Source organism: Moschus berezovskii, chromosome 27, assembly GCF_049115385.1.
Source record: "Moschus berezovskii isolate FMDL1 chromosome 27, NW_MosBer_1.0, whole genome shotgun sequence".
Taxonomy (NCBI): Eukaryota; Metazoa; Chordata; class Mammalia; order Artiodactyla; family Moschidae; genus Moschus; species Moschus berezovskii.
In genome coordinates, this window is record NC_142486.1 from 19606854 (window position 1) to 19632846 (window position 25993).

Genomic DNA, 25993 nt, shown 5'->3' on the forward strand with positions numbered 1-25993 from the left:
CAAGCTGAGCCACACAAACGTGGTCTTGGCCTGCAGGAAGCTTCCAAAGACCTGGAAGCAGGGAGAGGCTGGGGGATGGGGAGGGGTGGACCATGGAAACACGTGGGAGGAAGGTCCCTGTTGGCAGAGAGAGGAGTGGAAAAGTGGGCTCTCCCGGTGCTAGGAATGGCCTGTGAGGTGAGAGGCAGCCCAGAAGTAGAGGGGGAGGTGGGCCACGGGCAAGGAGTGAGCCTGGTGAGGGAAGCAGGAGCTGGAGTGTGAAGGGTGTGAAGGGCCTTAGAGTCAGCCAGGGAGCAGCGGGCTGTGGATGGAGGAGCGGAGTGACTGTCGGGTTTGTACTTTAGATCCTTGTGGCTGTGGTGCTTGTTTTAGGGGAACATCATTGTGGTGAGTAAAGCAGAAAGGCCCAAGCTAAGGCAGAACTTGGGCCGTGCAGCCGATCCCCTGATTTTCTTATGGCACAAGATTCTGGGGCACCAACTCAGGTCTGTTTCCCAGAGATCATAAAGAGGTGCAAACTTCACAGTGAGAAAACCTTTGGGGGCCAGCTATTTCTTCACCCAAAGCCAGCAAGTATGAAAGGCAGGAGACAGAAGGCAGGTCCCGTTCCTTGTGCTTGGAAGAGGAGCTGGGGAAGAGATCACCCAGCCCAGGAGATGTGTCTCCTGGAGGGCTGGGAGTCTCCGCTTTGGATTTGGCTGTTGATGTTACATGGTGGACAGAAAGAGTAAATGACTGCCTTTTGAGACAAAGAAGCCTTTACTCCTCTCTTTTTCCAGCTTCTAAACTTCATTCCCTTGTAAGAAGGGCTAGGGACTTCCCTGGTGGTCCAATGGTTGAGAATCCACCTTGTAATACAGGGGACTCGGATCCGATCCCTGGTCGAGAAACTAAGCTCCCACATGCCACAGAGCAACTAATCCTCGGTGCCACAACTACCGAGCCTGCGAACCACAAACTAGAGAGTTCATGCACCTCAAGGAAAGATCCTGCGTGGTAGAATGAAGATCCCGCCTGCTGAAACTAAGATCTGATGCCATACATAAATAAATAGATAAAAATAAATAAAAGAAGGAAGGGCTAAATATGATGTTGAAGATGGCTCATTAACAGCTTTGACGCCTAGTGGTAAACAAACAAAGCTTTATTATTTTTTTCTCCTTCATTAAAAAAATCAGAACATTGATAACACATGAGAGCTCGGACCCCTGGGTTCACCCCCATGTTAAGCAAAGTAGCCCCAGAGAAAGATGGCACAGCTGATGCAAATGATGAGGTTGAGGTCCAGAAGGGTTTTCACCAAGGGGTTTTCTTCCAGGGAGACTATGATCACGTCCACTCTGCTCGGTGCCTGCTCCTTGCCCTTGTTGTCCACCCCACAGAGCCAAAAGATGGCTTTCACCACTTTGGACCGCTTTGTGGTCGTGTCACCTAAAGAGAGCACAACAGATAAAGGTCATAAGGGTAAGCCGCATCTCCCAGACAAGAGGGAAAAGAGTCTCACCCGGTATGTTTCAGACACTGTGATAAAAACTTTCTGTTCCTCTTCTGGGAGGTATTTGTGAATACCTCAATCCTGGAAGACCGAAGTCCTTGAATTCTGAAAGGCTGGTGTTTTCAGACTTTTCATGATGTTTAGGTGCGGAATTTCAGATGAACTTCAGCCTCTCAGACAGAGGCTCAGACTAACTTGAGTGACGCACAGAGCGGATCAGCAGAGGCAGAGATGGGTTTAGGACCTGCTTGATCTGACTCCCTCTCTGTGTGTGGCACCACCTGCCCAGAGGCTGAAGGGAGGCAGGGAACTCTGTCTGCACTCAGAGCTGGGGCTGTGAAATCAACTGCGGATGGAGCCAGGCAGGTGGCCGATGGGAGTCAGAGGAGCTGATTTGCTTCTTACACACATCACCTCTACCAAGGAAGATTCTCTCTTTCATGTTTCCTGAAGCACATGGCCTTCTGCATCTATCCTTGCGTTTCCCACTATAGGATGCCATGGGTTCATAGCCACAATTATTTTTTTTAAGCCATTTGCTATTGTTTAGTCATCAAGTCATGTCCCACTGTTTATGACCCCATAGACTGTAGCCCTCCAGGCTCCTCATCCGTGGGATTTCCCAGGCAAGAATACTGGAGTGGGTAGCCATTTCCTCCTCCAGGGGATCTTCCTGACCTAGAGATCGAACCTGAGTCTCCTGCATTGGCAGGCAGATTCTTTACCAGAGACACCAGGGAAACTCCTTTAAAAGTCATGTGTGGTGATTAATGATAACCACAGCCTTGGGGTCATGTAGGCAGAAGGGACTGCTGGGGACTTTGACTAACTGTATAACCCAGGTCTAAGGACCAGCTGCTTTGCACCTTCAGGCAACTTTTGCCAGGCAGGCATGTGGGCTCCATGCTGCCAGACCTTCCAATTGTTCAAAAGAAGGTGGAAATCTGGAATGTTATGAAATCTCCCGATTTTTAAATAACTCACATTAAAAGAGTAGGTGGCCTAAACCAAAATATGTCTGCAAGCTGAGAGTTTAAAACCAGTAATTTAGAGAATGCCAGCAGTAATCCCAGTCTACCACGTGGGGTTTCGCAAGGATCAAATGAACTGTGTTTTAGTAGGCACTCAACAAACGTTGGCTCTCATTGCCCACCTGAAGCATCTGTCGAAAGTTCCTAACCCTTTCAGTGGCCAGAGAGTGAGGAAAGCCCAGCCCCTGGGAATGAGGAGATGCTAAAATGTCAAGTGTGCCCCTGTACTTGCTAGTGATATGATAGAAAAATTTCCTCTTAAACACATAATGCTTCTTGAGGTTCCTACTATTAACCTAGGAAAAAGGCAACTCACAGCTGTGGGTTTTGGACATGTTTTCTTGAACCATCTCGAACTGGATGTTGGTGCCGCTGGCCTCTGGTGTCCCATCTTGAGAAAGGGTAAGAGGTGGGGGAGTTGCTGATGGCACCTGTTCCTTCTGGACCACGGGGTCGTGGCGAGTAAACCAGGTCAAGCGACTGACCTATGGAGCAGAGAGGAATTGTGAGATGGGGGAGGGGTGGTGACGTTCACCCCTTTCTCCCACCTCCTTCCAACCCCAGGTTCAGCCTTCATGTCCAAGTCTCTTCCAGTCTCGCTCTCCTACTCCACCTTCCAACAAGCTTCAGCTCCCTGCACTCTTCAGAATGAGCGTTTCCCCCGCTCATTCCCCATCTTTCTTTGAAAGCCCCAAACCTCTTGTGGGGATCTCACCCTCCCTCATACTAATAAGAGCTTAACCCCAGCCCAGGGGTGTGTGGGACCCAGCGACCAGCATTCAGCTCATCCATTTCTCTGGCCACAGCAACTGGGTTGGTTCATGGGTGACCATGTGTCTTGGGCTGACTCCATCAATGGGCATGAGCAGCTTCACTGGAAATGCAGGGACTAAAATGCTTATGCTTTTGCTTAATGAGACTAAGAGAGGATGTCTCCTAGAAGCTGCTGACCCCATTAGGGGCTGGAGAATAGGAATAGAGGCGAGAAGAGACTTTCGGGATGGTCCAGTGATTAAAAGTCCACCTCCCAATGCAGGAGACACAGGTCAGGTAACTAAGATCCTGAATGCAACGGAGCAACTAAGCCCTCACACCACAACTACTGAAGCCCATGAGCCACAACTAAAGACCGTGTGCCATAACACAGACCCAGTGCAGCCAAAATAAATAATAAAATCTTTTTTAAAAAAGAAGTAAGAGGTGACCAACGGATTCAGATGGTCTTTTCGGTGTTCTGAAATCAAGTTCCTCCAAAGACCGAACCCTGGACTTTTCAGCTTTTTGAAAATCAGTCCTGGTTTTCTGTCACTAGCTCTCAATGGATATAGGATCAAACCCCAAAGTACCATTTCCTTGGAGGGCGGCTCTGTGAACCAGCTCACGCTACACACAGTGATCAGGGTGACCGAGGACAGGATCATAGAGAAGTAGAGGTAGTGGACATCCTTCACCACGGCTGGGCGCTCATCCAGCTGGTCACAGCGAGGCTGCACGTAGATGAAGTCCAGGATCAGCCGAACCAAGCCTAGGAGGAGGCCTAAGACGAGACCGAAGAAGGCACCCTGCAAAGCAGAGCAAAGCAAAGCTATCTTAGACACGTGCCTCCGGAAACCTCAGCAAGCCCTCTCCAGAGCTGGTCTGTATCATGATGGTCACTGCAAGGGTCAGTGATTCAAAAATGATGGGAGCTACTTATCTGCTTATCTTTTACATACAATTGATCCACTACATATCCCTGTTAATTCAGCTTCCCTTTTGAAAGACAAAATGCATCAAAGTAGAAACTTCATTGCTTGTTTTCAAAAGCCAGGTAACACCCTCCCTGGGTCTTTCTCCCCAGATCTCATCACCACCCCCACAGAGACACCTGACATCTGCAAGTCCCTTCTCCAAGTCCCTCTTCTCCCATCCAATGGACTGAAGGGCTGATCCAGAGCTACCTTTTCATTGGCCCGCTTCCAGAAACATCCCATGATGAAGACCACAGCCACAGGAGGCTGTAGATAGGAGCTGATGGACTGGATGTAGATGAAGAGCTGGCCGCCCTGGCTGGCCTGGACCACAGGGATCCAGAGGATGGAGACCAATACAAGAAGCAACACAAACACCCTGGTTCCAGACAGAGAGAGACACACACCCCGCATTAGTGTTGTCCTCCCTGGATACTTCTCTTTTTTAATAGCTTTCTGGAGGTAGAATTTATATACCCTAAGATTCACCCATTATGAGTGTGTAGTCAAGTAATTTCGGTAAATTTATTGTCATGTAACCAATATCACAATAAAGTTTTTGAATATACATCACTCCAAAAACATCCCCTCGTGCCCATTTACAGTTTATTCTTGTTTCCAACCTAAAGAGGCACTTCCATCTGCTTCCATCTCTATGAAAGAAAGTGAAAGGGTTAGTCCCTCAACCATGTCTGACTCTGTGATCCTGTGGACTGTACCCACCAGGCTCCTCTGTCCCTGGGATTTCCCAGGCAAGAATGATGAAATGGGTTGCCACGCCCTCCTCCAGGGGATCTTCCTGACCCAGGAATCAAACCCAGGTCTCCTGCATTGCAGGCAGATTCTTTTCCATGAGTCACCAGGGAAGCCCCATAGGGGCTTCTGTGTCTATAGGTTTGCTTTTCTGGACATGTCACATAAATGGTATACAGTGTATACAATACATGGTCTTTTGTGATTGGCTTCTTTCATTTAGCATGTTTTGAAGTTCATCAGATGTCCTGTATCAGTATTTCATTCCTTTTTATTGTTGAAAACATTCTTGAGTGAATATGCCGTTGTGTCACTATTGTTGAAAACATTCCGTTGAGTGGATACGCCGTTGCGTAACAGTATTTATCCTTCACCCATAAGTGGACGTTTAGATCGCTTCTACTTTCTGGCTCTTGTAAAAACTGCTGCTATGAACACTTGTATACAAGTCTTTGTGCAGACATATGGTTTTATTTCTAGGAATGCAGTTGCTGGGTCATATGGTAAGTTTATATTTAACTTTTTAAGAAAATGCCAAACTGTTTTGAACAGTTGAACCATTAGATATTAACACCTGAAATTCACAAGAATTCCAACTTCTCTGCCTCCCTATCTGCTTTTCAGTTATAGCCATACTAGTGGGTGTACAGTGGTATCTTGAAGTCATTTTCAGTCTTTGTGAAAATTAGATTAGAAAATAGATTACAATCTCATTTTGAAGATTGTTCTAGATTACAAGTCCTTTGTCAAATATTTGGCTTGCAAATAGTTTCTCCCAATCTGTGACTCATCTTCTCATTTGCTTTCTTTCTTTTTTTTTCCTTTTTTATTTTCCTGGCCACCCTACACAGCATGTGGGATCTTAGTTCCCTGATCAGAGATCGAACCTGAGCCCCTTGCATTGGAAGCTCAGAATCTTAACCACTGGACCACCCAAATCCCCTTCTTATTTTCTCTTGAAATGAAGAAGTTTTGGGTTTTGATGAGATCTAATTTAACTCTCTTTCTTTTTTTTTTTTTTAACAGAATATGCTTTTGATGTCATAGTGGCTCAGTCATGTTCGACTCTTTTTTTTTTTTTTTTGCATGAGATACAGACCATTTACTTATGAATGTGTAAAACTCGAGAAAGTCCACATTATTCCTACAACGTGTTGAAAGTGCTTCAGAATTCACACAGTACTAATTTTCTTATGGTTCTGGTTAAATTATATATACCAGTTTATAACAAATGGTAAAATCTGTAACTCTGTTCAAAGTTTTAAAAGATTACTTAAGAACAGTTTCTTGTGTTTCTATGCCACCTTTATAGTTCTGGTTTCTCATTTCTTAATTAGTAAATTCAGCGTGCAGGTTCTATCCCAGGCTAATTTATACACTTCTGGAAGGAACGGCCTCTTAAATCCACAGAGTGTTGAGGTGGGGAACCCCCAACCACGTCAGTTCGTTTCACATATGATAATATACATGTTTCAATCCTTTCTCCCAAATTATCCCACCCTTGCCCATGTTCGACTCTTTGAAACCCCATGGACTGTAGCCCACCAGGGCCCTCTGTCCATGGAATTCTCCAGGCAAGAATACTGGAGCAGGTTGCCATTTCCTTCTCCAGGGGATGTTTCTGACCCAGGGATCAAACCGTGGTCTCCTGCATTGCAGGTGGATTCTTCACCATCTGAGCTACCAGAGAAGCCTTTTGTTGTCATACCTATCCCTCAACCATGGCTGAGACAGCCCTAGGAATGCAGCTTCTTGAGAAGCAGAGCCACGAGATGCTTGTTAGCATACATTTTGCATAAAATGTGCATGCCACTCACTTCAGTCATTTTCATTCCCTGCATTACGCTTCAGGACTTGGCAGAAGACTTGGTAGAGAAATCTTCCCCCAAACCTCCATAACACCCTCCTTGCTTTTACCTGGCTATCTCCTATTGACCCCTCAAATCCCAACCCAAGTTAGAGACTTTCCTCTGAAGCCCTAGTTCTCCTGGCTCATCTGTCATTAATACTCATTGTGGTTAAAACCACCTGTTTACTTATGTTTTTCTTCTTCTAGCTCCAGGAAAGCAAAATCAGTCTTTTCTTTTCACTGCTATGTGCCCGGCCCCTGGCACATAGGAGGTGCTCTTGAATGAATGAATGCCTCACTCACCCACAGAGTCCTGGTATCCTTCAGCTTGGCCATCAGAGTGGGGCTGAGCCAACCAGGAGAAGTCACCGTTTGGACTTTTCCTTTGAATGGCTCAGCTTTTTCCTCCCTGGGTTATCCTGACTTTTCAGACTCTTGCCCGGCCCCACCCAATAAGACTGTGAAAAGTGAAAGAAAGTGAAGTTGCTCAGTCATGTCCGACTCTTTGCGACCCCATGGACTGTAGCCTACCAGGCTCCTCCATCCGTGGGATCTTCCAGGCAAGAGTAACTGGAGTGGGTTGCCATTGCCTTCTCCAGGGGATCTTCCTGACCCAGGGATCAAACCCAGGTCTCCCGCATTGCAGGCAGACGCTTTACCGTCTGAGCCACCAGAGTAAGACCATACCTGCCCACAATCATGAGCTCCTTCTCAGATGCCCGAGGCCGGAGATGGTTCCAGAGGTCCATGGTGAAGATGGTGCTGGCACTGTTAAAGATGGAGGTGAGGGAAGACGTGAGCGCCGCCACCATCACAGCCATCATGAGCCCGCGGAGCCCTGGGGGCAGAAGGGAGCTCTATGGGCCTTGGGCTTTTTCTGCCTTCACTGTTGACCCCATTGCCCAGGTCTGCGGCCAACTGGTCCTGAGAGGTTCAACGCTGAGAAGGCAGAGCTCAGGGCTGGGAGCTGAGAGGAGGGACACAGAGGTGAGTAGGGCACAGCCCCCTGCGTAGCCAGGGCCTGAGCTTCAACTGGGACCCTCACATCTTGTCCCCCACCTCAGATCGGAGCCCAGCCAGGGTCCTCCTTTCTCGGGGGAACTCAGCTGAAGGGTGATGGATCATTACCTGTAGGCAATAGTTCCAGCACAAGTTTGGGATACGCGATGTCAGAGCAGCCGGCTGGGTTGCTACAGACCTTCTGGCAGATTTCTGGGTCTGCACAAGCCACTTCATCTGTGGAGGAAACATACCCAGAGATAGCTGATGGACCCTCAGAGCCTCAGGCCTGGCCAAAACACAGCCTGGCGCTGGTCAGCACCAGGAGACAGGGTTACTGCATATAAGTGTAGAGCTCAATGAAATAAAAAGGACCCTGGACTTGATTAAGGGCTTCCCAGTGGTTAAGAATCTGCCTGCCAATGCAAGAGACACGGGGTAGATCCTTAGGTCAGGAAGATCCCCTGGAGGAGGAAATGGCAACCCACTCCAGTATTTTTGACTGGGAAACCCCATGAACAGAGGAGCCTGGCGGGCTACAGTCCATGGGGTTGCAATAAGTCAGACATCATTTAGCGACTAAACAACAGACTTGATAAACCATGGCCTTCTCACTTAACCATCCTGGACCTCAGTTGCTGTATCTGTGAAACTGGGACAGTAACGGAACTTTACTTCATAAGATTATAGTGAGGACTGAGATGGTACACGTTAACACACTTAGCACAGAGACGTGGGAAGTGCTGAGTTCATTTCAACTACTTTTACTGTAACCTCAGTAAAGCTGACACCTCACGGCCAGTCTCGGCACAGTGTTCTACATCAGGTTCCTTAACTCCCTAAAAAGGACACAAGCAATTCACCTCTTTACCTAAGTTTATTGGAAGTGCAAAGCAGAATGCCATCATTTGACACATGGCAAATATTTGAAAAATTCCTCTTTTCCCCATCTCCTTCCCAGTAGCACATATAGTTCAACAGCTGTTCCTCATTTTAGACTCATAAAAACTCTACCCACTCGGAAGTTTTCTCACCTCTGTAGCAATTCTTTTCTCTCCCAAGCAGCATTCTGATTTTCTAATGTAAATCCATCTAGAATTCCTGGCACCTCTAGTTCTTCATCTCTACCTGTTATCGTGATGAATACATTCAAAGCATACAAGCATAGACCTCTTGCTTACAAGATAGAAAGAGATAAAAACAAATTATACTAATGTGTGGTACTGATAGGGACAAAGTAGACAATTAAATAGTTAATCCCACTAGGGGACTGTATGTAAAAAAAATATATAGGGGAGCCTTGTAAGTTAATGATTACTCAAGAGAACAGGTTTGCTCAACCACAAAAGCAAGCGGGCTGACTTAGCAACAAAACCATGCAACAGAAGCACGGGACCTGCCCCTAGACAATGAAACAACGGTGACACGAGACCCACAAGCTGCCCAGTGAGCTCAGTAAGTTACTGATTCCTAAGACATGCTCTCTGCACACATGAAAAACAATAATTTGTGGACCTAGCTTGACCCTGTAGGGACGAGAAAAATCCCCTGTGCAACCTGGAGAAGGAGCTGATGTTGGAAGCAAGAAAGACAGGCAAGAAAGTCTACTGAAGAAAGACAAAGAAGTTCCTCTCCCCCACCCCCTACTTTTCCTTTGATTATGAAACTGTAGCCCAGTAAGTTCTCGGGACATGGCACCCCCTCGCCCACCTGCTTGTAAGACTTACAACTGTTCTATTCTAAGAAATCACTTCTTATCCATCACTTTGCTTCTCACAGAATTCCGTGCTGAGACATAAAGGACTGTGGAACCGGGAGCTCTTTGGAGCCCCCCTGAAAGGCCACTAAACAATTTCAGTGAAGACTATCTGCTCAAAACAGTTTTGTTGGGAAGAGGCTAGCCATCTCATTATTAGTGCTATCTTCAGAGAGGGGACAGGACCTGGTTATAATCACCCAGCAAGGTCATGATGGAGACAGGTTTCGCAACTCCCAATCCAAAGTTTCAGAGAAGGCCTAGAGTGTAGTTAGTTCCAGGGGTCTGGCACGTGTTTGAATGAGAGCTTTCTTGTTTCTTTCTGTCTTCCTCAGCTCCTCATATCTGAGCTGAGTTATGCTCCTCACCACCGTCTCCATGCCAGAACATCACCACTCACCCTTACTGGACCATTTATAAATCCTCATATCTCTTTTGCCAGCTGGATCTATTAATAGGGGTAACTCCCATAAACAACTCCCAGACCCTCCCTCTGTCTTTCTTCCTCTCTCTGATGGCTGATACTGCCTTCCAGCCCACCTCCGATGGCAAGTGACAGCTACCCCAAGACTCAATTTAGGGGTGGGCTTGGAGCCCATCACTGCCCACGCCCATCTCCTCCCAGGTTCTGATGCAGTACCAATTTCATGATGAATGTGTAGTTGAGGCCTCAAATTCACAAGTGGCCTGGAACACAGATGCTTGACAGGGTTATAGCAAGCAGGTAGCTAAGTATGAACAGGGGAATGGGGGCAGGGGCCAGGTGGCAGGAAATCTTGTAGACATCTTGTAAATAGTGAGGCAGATGAAGGAAAGCAGAAAACTCCATACTGACAGGAAACTACCTATTTTAGGTGATAAGGGTTCAGGTAACTAAGAAAGGTGGGGAAAGGCAGGAATCTCCTGCCTCCAAAGGTAACCTTTTGCTTAGCATGTTCTTATTTGGAGAAGGGAATGGCAAACCACTTCAGTATACTTGCCTTGAGAACCCCATGAACCCCATGAACAGATAAGAAGTACCCACCATGCACTCATGCCATGACACTTCTGATTTAAGCTAAATAGGGACAAAAATCCCTCCTCCCCTTGGGAGAATGGAACTGGGGTTAAAATCAGGGAATACAAACTCCAAACTTCTCCTTCCTCAGGGAATATTACACCCCTTCATTTGTATGAAGCCCCTGAACACCGACGATAAAGAAACCCAGGGTGGCAGCTCCTCACCTGTCTGCCCACTGTCCCCCTTGCTTAAATAAACTCTCACTTTATCTTCTCAGCCTCTCTACTTTGTCTCTGAAATCTTTCGGGACAAAGAAAGAACCTTAAATTCACTGGCAGCAACGTTATCTCCAGATGAGGTTGTATGCCTGGCCTTTATAATTTTATCTGTGTTAAAACTATTAGTTTAATAAATGTGAACATTTAAAGTACATCACAACTTTTAAACCTAATACTGTTTGTTCTTTTCTTTACTTAAAATTTTGTATTGAAGTATGGTTGTATAATACAGAAGCTTACAATGTTTCAAGTGTACAGCAAAGTGATTCAGTTATATTTGTATATATATACATATATTCTTTTTGAGATTCTTTCCTTTATAGATTATTAGAAAATATTGACTATAGTTCCCTGTAGGTCCTTGGTGTTTATCTATAGTAGTGTGCATCTATTAATCCCAAATCCCTAATTTACCCCTCCCTGCCCCCTAATATTTTTGATTGTTCTTTTTGCCACACTGCATAGCTTGCAAGGTTTTAGTTCCCCAACCAGGGATAGAACCTGGGTCCTGTGCAGTGTAAGCACAGAATCCTAATCACTGGGTTGCCAAGGAGATCCCAGTTCTTCATTTTCTTTTTTAAGGTAGTATAAGACCTAAGAAATGGAAATAACCCCAGACCCTTTCATCCATTAGGAAGCCCAAGAACTAACTGGTCTTTGTAAAATTTCTCCACTCACAGCTATGTCTTCTCAAAGCCGGGACCCTTCCCTTCACTTACATCCATGAGAGAGAAAGGGTGCTGTGGCTACAATTAATAACACTAATAAAAGGGGACTTCCCTGGTGGTCCAGTGGCTAAGACCCCACACTCACAAAACAGGGGGCCCAGGTTCAATCGCTGGTTGCAGAACTAGATCCCACAGCCCACAACTAAGAGTTGGCATGTTGCAACAAAGACCAAAGATGCCATAATTAAGACCCAGCGCAGCCAAATAGATAAATAAATATATTTTAAAATAATAATAATAACAATTGCTATGGAATAAAAGTAGATGCCTCTAGAACTCTGATTCAGTTTAGAGAAAATTCAGATCGCAGACCAAAAATGATATTTGACAGGAAGTATTGAGAAAGAACAATCGTTTTGAGAAAAATGCTTTTGAGAGGTCAGAGTTCTCGGCTTGTTTATGATTTGTCTGAGGAAGCTTTGGAGAAGGTCCCTGGTGGCTCAGAGGTAAACGCGTCTGCCTCCAAGGCGGGAGACCCGGGTTCGATCCCTGGGTCGGGAAGATCCCCTGGAGAAGGAAATGGTAACCCACTCCAGTATTCTTGCCTGGAGAATCCCATGGATGGAGAAGCCTGGTAGGCTACAGTCCACGGGGTCGCAAAGAGTCGGACATGACTGAGCGACTGAACAGAACAGAAAATAGTTACATTCCTATGGCCAGAAGGCAATAGGAAGCCTCCCAAGTGGGGCAAAGATCTTGCTTACATTCACATGTTATGGGTTCAAACTCTCATTGTCCAAAAACTCTGTCTTCAAGGGACACCAAGAAGGAGCAAGACTCCTGCTGAAATCATTCATTTAACAACCAAGTTTTTGTTTAACCCTCTAGGAATGCAAGCTTCAACCATGAAACATGTGACACAAAGTCTATAATGCATGTTCAAGGCAGAAAATTATGTTTGTTCATTCAGGCTGAAAAATATGTTTGTCACAAGGAAACTATTTGTCTCGCTACGTTATAAATGAAATCAACAGCCTTGCGATCATTAACCCACGATTCACTAATATCTGCTCATGTGTCTTGGGTGAATTAATCAACCATTTCATACATTGAGTGGATTCCCTTGTCAGATCCTATGATGCTTGAAATAAAGGATGGCTCTAGCAGAGTCCAATCCAAACACATCACCAAAGCTCCTTCTTCCAAAATGCCAGCATTCATAGAAACTGTACTGTGACGCAGATGCTGCAAATTAACACTCTACACATACCTTCTCATGTAATTTTCATAACTCTGTGGGGAAGACATTGCTATTATGCCAGAGTTTTAAATATTTATTTATTTGGCTGCCCCAGGTCTTAATTGTGGCACGCAGCATCTTCACTGTGTCATGGGGTTGTGGTGCCTGGACTCTAATTGTGGTAGGGGGGCTCAGTTGCTCCATGGCATGTGGGATCTTAGTTCCCCAACCGGGGATCGAACCTGCCTTGCAAGGCAGATTCTTAACCACTGCACCACCAGGGAAGTCCCTATTATACCTATTTTAAAGACACGCAAATTGAGACCCACAGAGACTAAATAACATCCCCAAATCATAAAGCTAGGATCATGGCTAGGACTCAAAACCTTAGTTTATTCCAAAGCTTAGGTGGAGATGATTGGCTTTGTAAACAGGTACATTTCTAGACTCTTGTGTTTCATTGTTTTGAGGGTCATTTTGCTTCTTTCTTCGTTTCTACCAGTGTTCCTTAATGAGTGGGTATTATTTTTTGGATGGACTAAGCAGAAGAGGATGTCATCCAGGCTCATGAGAGCCCAAGATCAGAGCATCCTTTGAGGCAGTGCTGGACCCATCTGAAGATTCAGTAGGGAGCTGCTGGAGCTGAGATGGAAAGAAGAGTGGAAATGGGTAGGAATGGTGGCTTGGCCTGGCTGCTGGCCCTTTAGACCAGGGATTCTCCACCTTCTGTTGGGCCCCATCCCCAGAGATATGGATTCGATAGGTCTTGGATGGGGTCTGAAAAGTTTGCCTTTCTAGCAAGTTCCAAGGCAACTCTGATGGTGCTAGACTGGGGACCACACCTTGAGAAGCTCTGATCAAGACCTTCAAATCCACTGTGCCCGTCTCACCATCTCCACACTGTCTCACTCTCTCAAATTCATTTCTCACTTATTGCTGGTACCATCGGCTGGAGTGTTTTGATATCTATTTTCTTTTACTTTTTCATGAGTACCAGACTCATCTGAGATGTTACAACTCCCTAGGGTCATGGAATGTGGCATTATGTTTCATTTAATAATCATCAGTGATTGGCTGACTGCTAAGAGTGAGGATCAGGGTCTTGTTATTGATCTTCCAAATATAGATCCAAAGCTTAAGATGTGATTTCCTGAGAGAGACAGTAGCATGATTAAGAGTCAGGTTTTAGAAGCAGATGCACCTGTCCGCAGGTACAGATATATAGATCACCAGTTCCTGACATTACAATGACTCCCAATGACATTTTCCACTCCTAGGCCTGTTTAATCCCCATGCTGAAAACCTCATTCCTCTAACAAGTTTTTTTTTATAGATAAGGCAAATACTTTAGAGGTTTGATACCCCAATTTTGTTAAGAAAAGTACCCCGCCAAGGGTTCTATGCTTCCCTTGTGGCATATTAAAAAGCAGAGGTATTTCTTTGCCAACAGAGGACCAACTAGTCAGAGCTATGGTTTTCCCAGTAGTCACCTATGGATGTGAGAGTTGGACTATAAAGAAAGCTGAGGGCCAAAGAATTGATGCTTTTGAACTGTGGTGTTGAAGAAGACTCTTGAGAGTCCCCTGGACAGCAAGGAGATCAAACCAGTCAATCCTAAAGGAAATCAGTTCTGAATATTCATTGGAAGGATTGATGCTGAAGCTGAAATTCCAATACTTTGGCCACCTGAAGGGAAGAACCCATTGGAAAAGACCCTGATGCTGGGAAAGATTGAGGGCAGGAAGAGAAGATTGAAGGCATGACAGAGGATGAGGTGGCTGGGTGGCATCACCGACTCAATGGACATGAGTTTGAACAAGCTCTGGGAGTTGGTGATGGACAGGAAGGCCTGGGGTGCTGCAGTCCATGGGGTCACAAAGAGTCGGACACAACTGAGCGACTGAACTGAACTGAACTGAAGGGTTCCATTGGGCTGAAGTTGCCAAACCGCTTAAGTGTGAGGGGCACCCTCACATGAGATTTCAGGGAGCTGACATCTGGGACAAGATTTAGCCTAGTTTCTGGTTTTAAAATATATATGTATTGTTGAGGGACTTCCCTAGTGTTCCAGTGGCTATGACTCCACACTCCAAATGCAGGGGACCTGGGTTCAATCCCTGGTAAGGGATCCAGATCCCACATGCCACAACCAAGTGCTCACATGCCTCAACAAAGATCAAAGCTCTCAAGTGCTTGCAACTAAGGCCTGGTGCAGTCAACTAAATAACTAAAACATATAGTTGAGACAAAACCCTGGATACGTCTCCACTCTGTTTGGCCTGGGGCATCTATAGGACATGCCCATTGAACCTACACTGGGAAACAGCACAGAGTCGGTAGATGCTGGAATGGAGATGCCTCCGTGGAATCACAAGGAAGGGACACCAGTCTCACTCTCATGGGGCAGTTGGTAATATGTTTAGAACATTTTACTGGGTCTGAGACTCACAGACAATCTCTCCTCCCAACTGTCTTCTTACCTGGAAAGAGGACACGGCTGACCATACCCGGGAACACCATGATGAAAAGGGGCAGCACCTTCAGGTATGCGGCCATCAGAGAGCCTCCTTTGGCATGGGACAGGTTCTTGGCAGCCAGAGTCCGCTGAACAATCACCTGGAAAACAGTGGGGTGGTTGGAAGTTGAGATGACTTTCTCTGAAAGCAAACTAGATGTGCGTGGCTTCTGGGTAGGCATAGTAGACTCAGGAGCCTAGTGGATGTGACTTCTCCAAAGAAGCATCTCTTTTATTCTCAATCCCTGTGATCCAGTGGTATCTCTTTTATTCTCAATCCCTGTGATCCAATGGTACAGCTGCAGGAGCTATACCAAGGCAGAGAAAGCAAGAACTGGAAGGAGATAGAAGAGAAAGAGAGGTTCTGAGATATTGCTACCAACAGGATTGGTATATCTGGGCTTATAGTTACTGCATATTGGTACCCCTAGGTCTTAGCCTGACCCGCTTCTCTCTGATGGGCGGCATAAGGTAGGTCTTATCAAGATTTATCCCTTCAGAACAGGTTGGAGGTTGCCCGAGACAAAGGGTGGGGGTGGGCAAAATGGGGGAAGGGGGTCAGAAAGCACAAATTTTATTTATAAAATAAGTCCTAGGGATGTAATGTACTGCATGGTGACTATAGTTAATACTGAGTCGCCTATCTTTAAGTTGCTAAGAGATGATCTTAAAAGTTCTCATCGCACTAAAAATGTTCTCATCACAAAAGAAATATTGTAACTATGTATGGTGATGAAAAATAACTACACTTATTTTGGTGATGATTTTGCAATATACCCAAATTTTGAATAGCAAAAAAAGATTTATCCACTCAAAGGGAATGACATGCTGTCGAGTGTTTTTTGAGTAGAAAGAAGACCGGTCCCCACAAATCCTGCTCCAGCCTTCAGATTGCATCTACATGAACTCAGAATTTTCTCTACTATTTCCTGAGGTTTGGAGTCTTGAAGCATCTGGAGAAGTTGCAGAGACCTTGGTGAATTGTTGTTTAGTTGCTAAGTCACGTCTGACTCTTTGTGATCCTATGGACTATAGCCCACCAGGCTCCTCTGTCCATGAGATTTCCCAGACAAGAATACTGGAGTGGATTGCCATTCCTTTCTTCAGGGGAGGTTGCCAACCCAGGGATCAAACCCATGTCTCCTGCATGAGCAGGCGGATTCTTTACCACTGAGCCATCTACCAGAGCTTTTATAAGTTGGTTCCGGGAACAGTGGATAAGAGGAGTGAAATGTCATTCCCACCATTAGTACTGTGGTGAGCAGGACAAAGCTGGAATCCTTCCCATTTTTAAAAAGTGTTCATCAATGGCATAGGCTTGCTGGAGTGTCCTGCTTCTTCTTTTGAAACCCACCCCCTCTCCACATGGCTATTCTGTCTTCTTGGGCACAGATCCTGCCTGATCCACGGGTAGGCACATGACCCCAGCTTGGTCAACCAGAGCCCTTCCACAGGGTTTTTGGATCTGGGACTTTGGGAGTTGTCAGTCTCTTTCCACTGGACCTTGATAAGAAACAATGAAGTCCGCAGGTAAGAAATAAAAACCATGGAGAAGGATACCAGAGTAAGTTCCAGGAGTTTCTAAAGGCTAGGACACCTTCCTGCAGTTCATAATCCATGAGGTAATAAATTTCCCACCCTTTTCCTAAGCTGGTTTAAATTTGACATGTTTTATGTTGTTGTTGTTTTTTTTCCTGTGACTTGCAACCAAGTGTTCCCTCACCTGCGTGGATTATTATTATTTGTTTGGATGCTGTCAATGAATGAGTCTAAAACATGGAATCAGCTTATTTGAGGAGAGGTGGGGGAACAGTGAGGCTCCCTCTATCCAGAACTGGGGACTTAGCTGTCTTTGTCTGATTTAACTGTTACCTGTCATTTCTCATAACTACAAACATACACCCACTGGGCTTTCTAGAATACTTAAGAATGTGGTAGTTATATGTAACAACATAGCATCTATAGAATACTTTTTTTAATGGCTTCATTAAGACACCGAAGGGGCATCCCCAGTAGCTCAGTGATAAGAATCTGCCTGCAATGCAGGAGGCACAGGAGACTCAGGTTTGATCCCTGAATTGGGAAGATCCCCTGGAGAAGGAAATGGCAGCCCATTGCAGTATTCTTACCTGGAGAATTCCATAGACAGAGGAGCCTGGTGGGCTATGGTCCCTGGAGTCACAAAGAGTCAGACACGACAGAGCAACTGAACACAGTCGCTCAAAAGTGCCAAAAGAGGCCTTCAAGCTTCAATCCTTGTCAGTCCATCTGGAAGCAGATAGGAGAGTTTATAGCTTTGGAAAACCTAGCCCTTGTGATGGCAGGTTCAAAGCTGTGACTGAAAGAATGTTGGCTTTTATTCCCATGAAGTGGAGCCTCCAGAGGGGAATTTAAGAGGTAGCTGAGTAAGTTTTAAGAGAGTTGTGCTGCTTAAAACCCCACAAGCCCTGTGAAGAGTGTGTGGCCCTGTATGACAACCCCCAGACCCAAGTAATGGAGCAGAGCTCATAGAAATGTTATGAAAATGAATGAGTTAATATGTAGGAAACGCTTCAGTCAATTACTGGTAAATGGCACAGCTGTCAATAAATGTTTACGTGTCGTTACTTTATTGATTGTGATTTGCCCTTCTGTCTCTGCACAGAAAGATCTAAAATACACTCTCGATCAGTGCACCATGCATGCCTCTTGGCCTTTCTTCTGCTCTAAAGTGAGCTACTCCCAGAGCTGACAAAAAATGTGCGTTTCCCAGGGCAGCACCCGCACATGAACTAACGCATAACACAGCCTTTGGGCGCCACAGAATCCAGCTCAGCAGCAACAAGACGGAGAACTGTGGGCTCCAAAGAAGGCTTGGCTTTCTGGGCCCTCTCGCCCTCCCTGGCATCCGGAAGATGATCGAGTCATCGTGGATTAAGTCCCCAGGCTCTTGAACAACACGAGATGGGTTGAAGGTGGGCTTTCAGGGATGTACACTGAAATCCCAGCTAGTAAGGGGGTGAGGCATCTCAAGGAAATATTCATATCAATTAATAAATATAAGCTGGTGACCCGTGTCAAGAGCAGGAGCATAAAACCACAGCAAAAATGTAAATAATTTTAATGGTTTATTAAATGCCCCTGCAACAGAAAGGACTATGAGCAAATTCCCAGTGCTTCTCTCTTTTGCAATTATTAGTAACCCCACTAATGAGAAAACAGAGGCTGAAGATATCAAACAAAGTTATGCCACCTGAACTTGAGTCCAAGCCTGTTACGGTTTAGAAAGCCCAGGCTCTTAGCCTGCATCTGAACGGTCTCCCGCCCAGTTCAGATGGGCTGAATATTGGCTGATCTCTCCAGCCCAATATTTGCTAAGGAAAAGATCAAGGGAGGGGGGTAAGAGGGGAGAGTGATTTTCTAAAGGGGCAACATTGCACCCATCTCTGTCTTGGGCTTTAGCTCTTCACTTAGAGGAGTTCTCACCCATGGGGTGGCCAAGGTTCACTCTCTGCAGTGTCGCCTGCATCAATTCAGTGGTCTAACTCCATGATCATTATTTTAATTAAAGTCTCATCAGCTCTGAATATGAAATACAGCTTCAAAAATGGCACACACATTGCTGATCTTTAATGTAATGGAAAAACCGATTTCAACAGATGACATATTCACGGGTTTGGAATCTGAGAAAGTATAAACAGGTGTGCAGTGAAATGGCTCCCATCCTTCCTGGCACACCTACCCCAGGTGTGCTCTCAGTTTTAGGTAATCCAGCTGGAGTTTCCTTCAGCACGTTCACGTGTGCGTCCGTGCTCTTTCAGTCGCTCAATCGTGTCTGGCTCTTTGCAACCCTATGGTCTGTAGCCCACCAGGCTCCTCTGTCCATGGAATTCTCCAGACATGAATACTAGTGAGGGCTGCCATGTCCTCCTCCAGGGGATCTTCCCAACCCAGGGATCGAACCAGCGTCTCTTATGTCTCCTGCGTTGGCAGGTGGATTCTTTACCAATAGTGCCACCTGGGAAGCTCTTCAGCAAATATAAGCAAATGCAAATATGGATTCTATCCCCACCCCACCTTTTAACACAAAAAGCTTATTTTACCCACAGCAGTGTCTTTTGCCTTTCTAATTTCTTTTTTTTTTTTACACCAGTTATATATTTGCTTTAAGGGATTGGCTTAAAGGTGGGTCCCTCTGCCCCAAACTCTCTTCCCTGACAATCATCAGAACCCACTTGCTCTCCTCCTTTGCCCAAAGGTCACCTCTCAACCATGATTCTCCTGACCGCCCTATTTTAAATGTCACTCTCACACTCTCAACCTCCTTTTTATTTTTTTAATTAATGACAGTGATCACCTTGTAATGTTCCATTTATTTACTAACTGCCGTCTACTTCTGTCAGAACAAGAGTTCTACAAGGACCAAGTGTCCTTGTTTACCTGTGACTTCCAAGCAGCTGGTACAGAGAGGACACCCAGTATTTGCAGAGCAAATAATACCAATGTCAGCTAAAACCTCCATTTAAAATATATCACCGCGTTTGCTTACTGGGTCTTTCCAGACATTCAGCAGGATGTATCAAGTTTTCCCTTTGCAAAAAGCAGCAGCTTCAGATTTGCCATATGAGCAAGAAGAAGAGGATAAGGTGTGGAGAAGGAGAGAAATAGGGGACAGATGGGGAAGGACAAAAGCCCAGCTTCTAGATACCGCAAGGAAGGAAGCACTCCGGGCGCTCAGCCTGCTGCCCTGTACCTGATCGGTGCACCAATACCAGAGAGACGGGATGGACATTCCAAATAGGATCCCGGGCCACGGGAGATCAGACGTCACTGGGTCCCGGAAAATATGGAAGGCATCTTCCCGGGGCAACCCGCAGCTGCTGTTCCCGCTCCGGTTGCTAGCCATGGCCAAGAAATATTTCTCCTCCAAGCCTTCCAACCCACCAACTGCAGCGAAACCTAGAATTCAGAGGAAGCCCAGATTTGCCAGGAACTCAGACTGATCCACAGCAGCTCATGAGGGGATGGTGGGAGATTGGTGAAATCCTACTTAGAACCACAGGAAAGTTAATTGACTTAGAAGTTCTTAGCCTCCTATTTAAAAAAAAATTTTTTTAATGCTTTTGGTAGTGACTATGGATTGCTTCTTAGAATAATATTTCTAAATATATAATACAAAATTGTCATTTAGTTGCTAAGTCATGTCTGACTCTTGCGACCCCGTGGACTATAGTCCGCCAGGCTCCTCTGTCCACGGGATTTCCCAGACGAGAATGTTGGAGTGGGTTACCATTTCCTCTTAATACAAACTACATCAATTATAAAGGAAACCAAATACATTGAAGGCACTCATCAAACCCTGAGAACCCAGGCATAGTAATTTATTTATTTGCACCATTAAATACAAAGACTCCACAGTGGGTCAAATAGCAATCTAGTTTTAAAGTAACCATGGACACAAACAGTGTTTCGTCAGCAGCAATTTAAAAACATTTGGGTAAAAACATCAGGGTTACAGTTTGGTTTCAAAGTCATAGATATTGCTAATATTCCTGTGGTGAGCTGCCTACACTAATATCTGAAAGATGCTAAATGTCACTGATAGATTTGTGAAAACAGAGATGGATTTCTTTCCCATCCAAGGTTCCCAAAACCTGTAAATTCTGTCCATGGACCCCAAGTTAAGAAACTCTGCCTTAAGGAAACATACTTTCACCTCTAAACTCCTTCTCAGCTATCCCAATTTATGGTATTTCAAGAGTGGTCCAAGTAACCTATGGCCTTGAGAAGTCATTTCTCCATCTGAGATTCAGTTTTTAATCTGCGAGTGGGAATAATATAGTGCCAACCTCACAGCCCTGGAGCATAGACTAAGTGAGATACTGCACATAAAATGCACAGCATCTGGCACAAACATGAGTTGGCCTTAAAAAATAATAAAGCACTGTAGATTGCAGATAATTTGCTTCTTTATATTAATTGAAAGGATTCAAGGTTATCCCCCAAATAACATTGCTCTCACTGGATTATGTTTTGGAAGGTTGTGTTCATCTTTTTTGTTTCATTTTTTTTTCTTGGGTATTTTTTGTTTGTTTGTTTGTTTCTTGATATGGAAGAGAAGAGGTTAGTGTTACCATTTGGGTAAGAATGATATGTAACCTGCAGCCTGGCTTATTTTTGTGGAAGAGTGTGGTAAACAGTGGCTACTGGGGGGGAAATATTTTTGATGATAAATTTTTGTCATGCTTTTTTCCCTGAAAAATTATTTTGTGGTAGTGGGAGGGAAGGATAATTATTTGTGGTCCAATTATCAGTAATTGGACCTTGAATATATACCATTCAAGTCAAGAGAAAGCTAGACAGACTATATTAATATTGGACAAATTAGACTCCAGAACAAAGAATACAGCCAAGGATAGAGAGGGACACCACATAATGATAAGGTGGTCAATTCACCAAGAGCTCATAACAATCCTAAGAAGAGAAAGAAGTCAACAATGATAGTTGGAGACCTCAACACCCCCTTTTTAGTGGTTGATGGGAAAAGTAGACAAAAATATTTATACAGATAAAGAAGATTTATGCAACACTATCAACCAAGTTGACCCAATTGAAATTTATAAAGCACTACACCTAACAATAGCAGAATACATATTCTTCTCAAGTACTCTTGGAAGGTTCATCAAAATAGGCAATGTTTCTGGCCATAGAACAAACCTCAATAAATTCATAAGAAATCAAATCATACAAAATATATTCTATTATTGTAATGGAATTAAACAAAAAGTTAATAACAGAAATATATCAGAAAAATCTCCACTATTTGAAGATAAGTTGTCTCTGTTTGCTGATAATATGATATTATATATAAAAAATCCTAAAGATTCCACCAAAAACAGTTAAAACTAATAAATGAATGAACCTAGTAAAGCTGCAGAATACAAAATCAATATGCAATAATCAATTGTGTTTCTATATACTATTCAAGCTTCCCTGGTGGCTTAGACAGTAAAGAATATGCCTGCAATGCGGGAGACCTGGGTTTGATCCCTGGGTTGGGAAGATCCCCTGGAGAAGGGCAAGGCCACCCACTCCAGTATTCTTGCCTGGAGAATCCCCAGGGAAGGGAGGAGCCTGGTGGGCTACAGTCCATGGGGTCACAAAAAGTTGGACACGACTGAGCGACTAAAACATAAGCAAATACTATTGGAAAGAGATATTCAGAAAATAGTACCAATACTCATTACTACATATAAAATAAACAACATGGATTTACTGTATAGCACAGGGCACTATATTAAATAATTTATAATCTATAATGGAAAAGAATCTGAATAAATATACACACATGTATATTTACACCTCAAACTAATACAATAGTGTAAATTGACTATACTTTAATGAAAAGAAAACACTATCGTTTCTAATTGCATCTAAAAGAATAAAATAGGAATCAGTTTAATCAAGGAGGTGAAAAGATCTGTACACCGAAAATGATAAATAAGAGTGATAAAAGAAATTGAAGAAGACACAAATAAGGGGACAGATATTCCATGTTAAATGGACTGGAAGATCAAGATTGTTAAAACATCCATACTACTCAATGTGATCCACAGATGCAATGAAATCCCTATCTAAATTTCAATGGCATTGTTCACAGAAATAGAAGAAAGAAAACAAAAACAATCCTAGCATTTACATGGAACCACAAAAGATCCTGAAAAGCCAAAGTAACCTTGAGAAAGATCAGAGATGGAAGCATCACATTTCCTGATGTCAAAGTATATTACAAAGCTACAGTAATCAAAATAGTGTGATATTAGGAAAAAGCAGTCCTGTAGACCAATGGAACAGAATTCAGAGCACAAAAACAGGACTTTCCTGGTGACCCAGTGGTAAAGAATTCACCTGCCAATGCAGGAGACATGAGTTAGATTCCTGGTCTGGAAAGATTCCACATGCCACAGGGCAACTAAGCCCGTTCACCACAACTATTGAGGCTGCGCTCTACAGCCCAGGAACCACAAATACTGAGCCGTCACACCACAGCTGCTGAAGCTTGTGCACCCTAGGGCCTATGCTCAGCAACAAGAGAAACCACTGCAATGAGAAGCCAGCACACCACAACTAGAATGTAGTCCCCGCTTGCTGAAACTACAGAAAAGCCCACACAGCAATGAAGACCCAGCACAACCAATAAGTAAATAAAATTTTTTAAAGGCACAGAAATAAAACCATGATAAACAAGGAGATTGGAATTGACATATACACATTGTTATACATTAATTAGATAACTAATAAGAACCTACTGCATAGCACAGGCAACTCTCCTAAACACTCGGTAATAACTTACATGGGAAAAGAGTCTTAAAAAGAGTGGATATACATATATATATATATATATATATATATATGACTGATTGATTTTGCTGTACAGCAGAAACTCACATAGCATGGTAAATCAACTATATTCCAATAAAGATTAATTCTAAAAAATAATAAGCTTTATGATTTAAAAAAAGAAAGAAAGAAAATCATATGTATATTGTCAATCAGTTTTCCACATTTAAAAACCTACAGATACCTTAGGAGAAAGTCTGCTAGGTAGAGCAGAATGAGGAAGGTTGCTGAAGGTGGATCGGTAATCACTCTCCTGACCGATCATAATGAATTAAGTAGTGGAACTTCCTCATTGAGACCCCATATTGTAGGAAGAAAGATCAGGAAGTTTGGCTAAATAACAAACCATGTGAAGGTCTATCTTTTGGCTCTTTTGCCTCCAAAACCTGAGAGTGTTATGAGTCACTTAGGTGGCACTGGGAGGTTCAAAATGTTATGATAGCAACCACACTCAACATTTGTCTCGTGAGGCTGAACATGTGTCTTTATATATGTATTCCTCATTTGTTTTCTTCTTTATATAAACCAGTGAAGTTTTTCTTCTTTGTAAGGACCCAGAACATTTCCTGTTAAAGTTTATAATAAGCAAGTCTTATTGCTGTTTTTTTGTGTGTGTGTGAAACTAATTTATAACTCCATGAATTTTTAAAAAATTTTGTTTGAAAGGTGAAAGTAACGCACGCACAACATTCTGCATAACTGTGCAGAAAGACACAAAGTTAAGGTAAAAATTCTTGCCTACACTCCTTGACTCCTGCTCCTAGACTCTTCCCAATAAAGTTACTACCACATCATCTCCCTACTCTTATCACCAGGCAGTGTGATAAGGAAGGAAGAGGGTGAGATCTGAGGTCAGTCTGACCGGGACTTGAATCCTGGCTTTGAATTCTAGCTTTGTGACATTGGGCAACTTTTCTATCAGTTGGTGCCCTAATTTTCTCATCCGACAAAGGGAATACCAGTAATACCATTGGGTTGCTGTGAGCATTAAATGACAGCACATCCGGATCACAAGGGTTTTAATACTTATTAAATTTTGAACTTTTAATTTTGAGATAATTACAGACATAGAGAAGAGTTGTATAAGAAGCACAGAAAGTTTCCATACACCCTTCACCTAGTATTACGGAAACTAGGAAATTAACATTGGTGCATTACCATTAACTACAGTAGAAGCTGTTCCAATCGCACCACTCATGTTCTTTCACTCTTCTGGAAGTCAGTTCAGGATCCTACACTGTGTTTATTTGTTGTGTCTCTTTATTTTCCTCCTCTCTTTTTACGCCCCTGATACTTTTGAAGAATACTGGTCGTTGTAGTTTGTAAAATGTCCCTCAGTTTGTCTGACGTTTATAATATATATTTCAGCAAGAATGGCACAGAGGTGATTCTGTGTCCTTCTCAGTGACCATATCAGGAGCTACATGTAGGTACACCTGATTATTGTGTTATCAGTAACTATATCTCGATCATTTAATACCGTGGTGCCATGTTTCTCCACTGTAAACTTGGTGTACATCCCGTTGTAATTAATAAATATTTTGGATGTGATACTTTGAGATGAAGCAAATATGCTGTTCATAAACTCAGTTGCTAACTTCAGCATTTATCATTGGCTTTTGCCTGTAGCAGTTATTACTTTGGTGTTCTAATGGTGTTATTCTATTTCCCTCACCCCACCTGCATTTATTAATTGGAATTTTCCTGTAAGGAAGAATGATTCCTTTACTTCCTTTCATTTTGCTATTTGTCCACACCAGTGTAAGAAGATCTATTAATTTTTCCTTAAGAAACAGTTACGTTTCCATGATAAGCACAGTTCTCTTCCAGCTAAAATAACCAATGCCTCAAGCAGGAATCCCCAGCTGGGTTTGAAACTGTGAAGAAAGCAGATGTCCCTTCTTGAGAGAGGTGCTGTCATCCACCCAAATGACCCTGGGATCCCACTTACTGTAGCCCATCAGGATGAGTGCTCCTATAAGCATGATCAGAGTCTGTAGAGCATCCGTGTAGATCACAGCTGCCAGGCCACCTAGAGGGGAGATGAGCACAGAGGCGACGGTCAGGTACTCTGATGGAGAGGAGTTATTCTGGGTGGTGGCAGAGGAAACTTTGAAATTCAAGACCTGATGGGACAGAGGTCTTAGCGTTGACTCTTGGCAAAGATGGCCACAACAGCATCCATTTTTCATGTGCTGCTCATTTTGTCATGTAGCTTTGCTGCTCCTTTCATATTGAGGTGAAGTTGATTTCTCTTCCTCTTAAGTGTGGCTTGGCCAAATGGCTTGCTTTAACCAATA

The 25993-nt window shown here is 43.9% G+C and overlaps 1 protein-coding gene across 1 annotated transcript in view; it reads right to left on the reverse strand.

Moving 5' to 3' along the window:
- Window positions 1-1131: 1131 nt before the first annotated feature.
- Window positions 1132-25993, reverse strand: part of SLC5A11 (solute carrier family 5 member 11) — a 48499-nt gene continuing 23637 nt past the window's right edge. Inside the window, exons 7-15 of the mRNA XM_055408908.2 lie at window positions 25645-25725; window positions 20047-20252; window positions 15280-15415; window positions 7987-8094; window positions 7546-7696; window positions 4467-4635; window positions 3873-4088; window positions 2843-3011; window positions 1132-1431 (exon numbers count right to left, since the gene is read on the reverse strand). Of these exons, the coding sequence (XP_055264883.2) occupies window positions 1226-1431; window positions 2843-3011; window positions 3873-4088; window positions 4467-4635; window positions 7546-7696; window positions 7987-8094; window positions 15280-15415; window positions 20047-20252; window positions 25645-25725 (1442 nt within the window). The 3' untranslated portion in view covers window positions 1132-1225. The remainder of the gene's footprint in view (window positions 1432-2842; window positions 3012-3872; window positions 4089-4466; window positions 4636-7545; window positions 7697-7986; window positions 8095-15279; window positions 15416-20046; window positions 20253-25644; window positions 25726-25993) is intronic.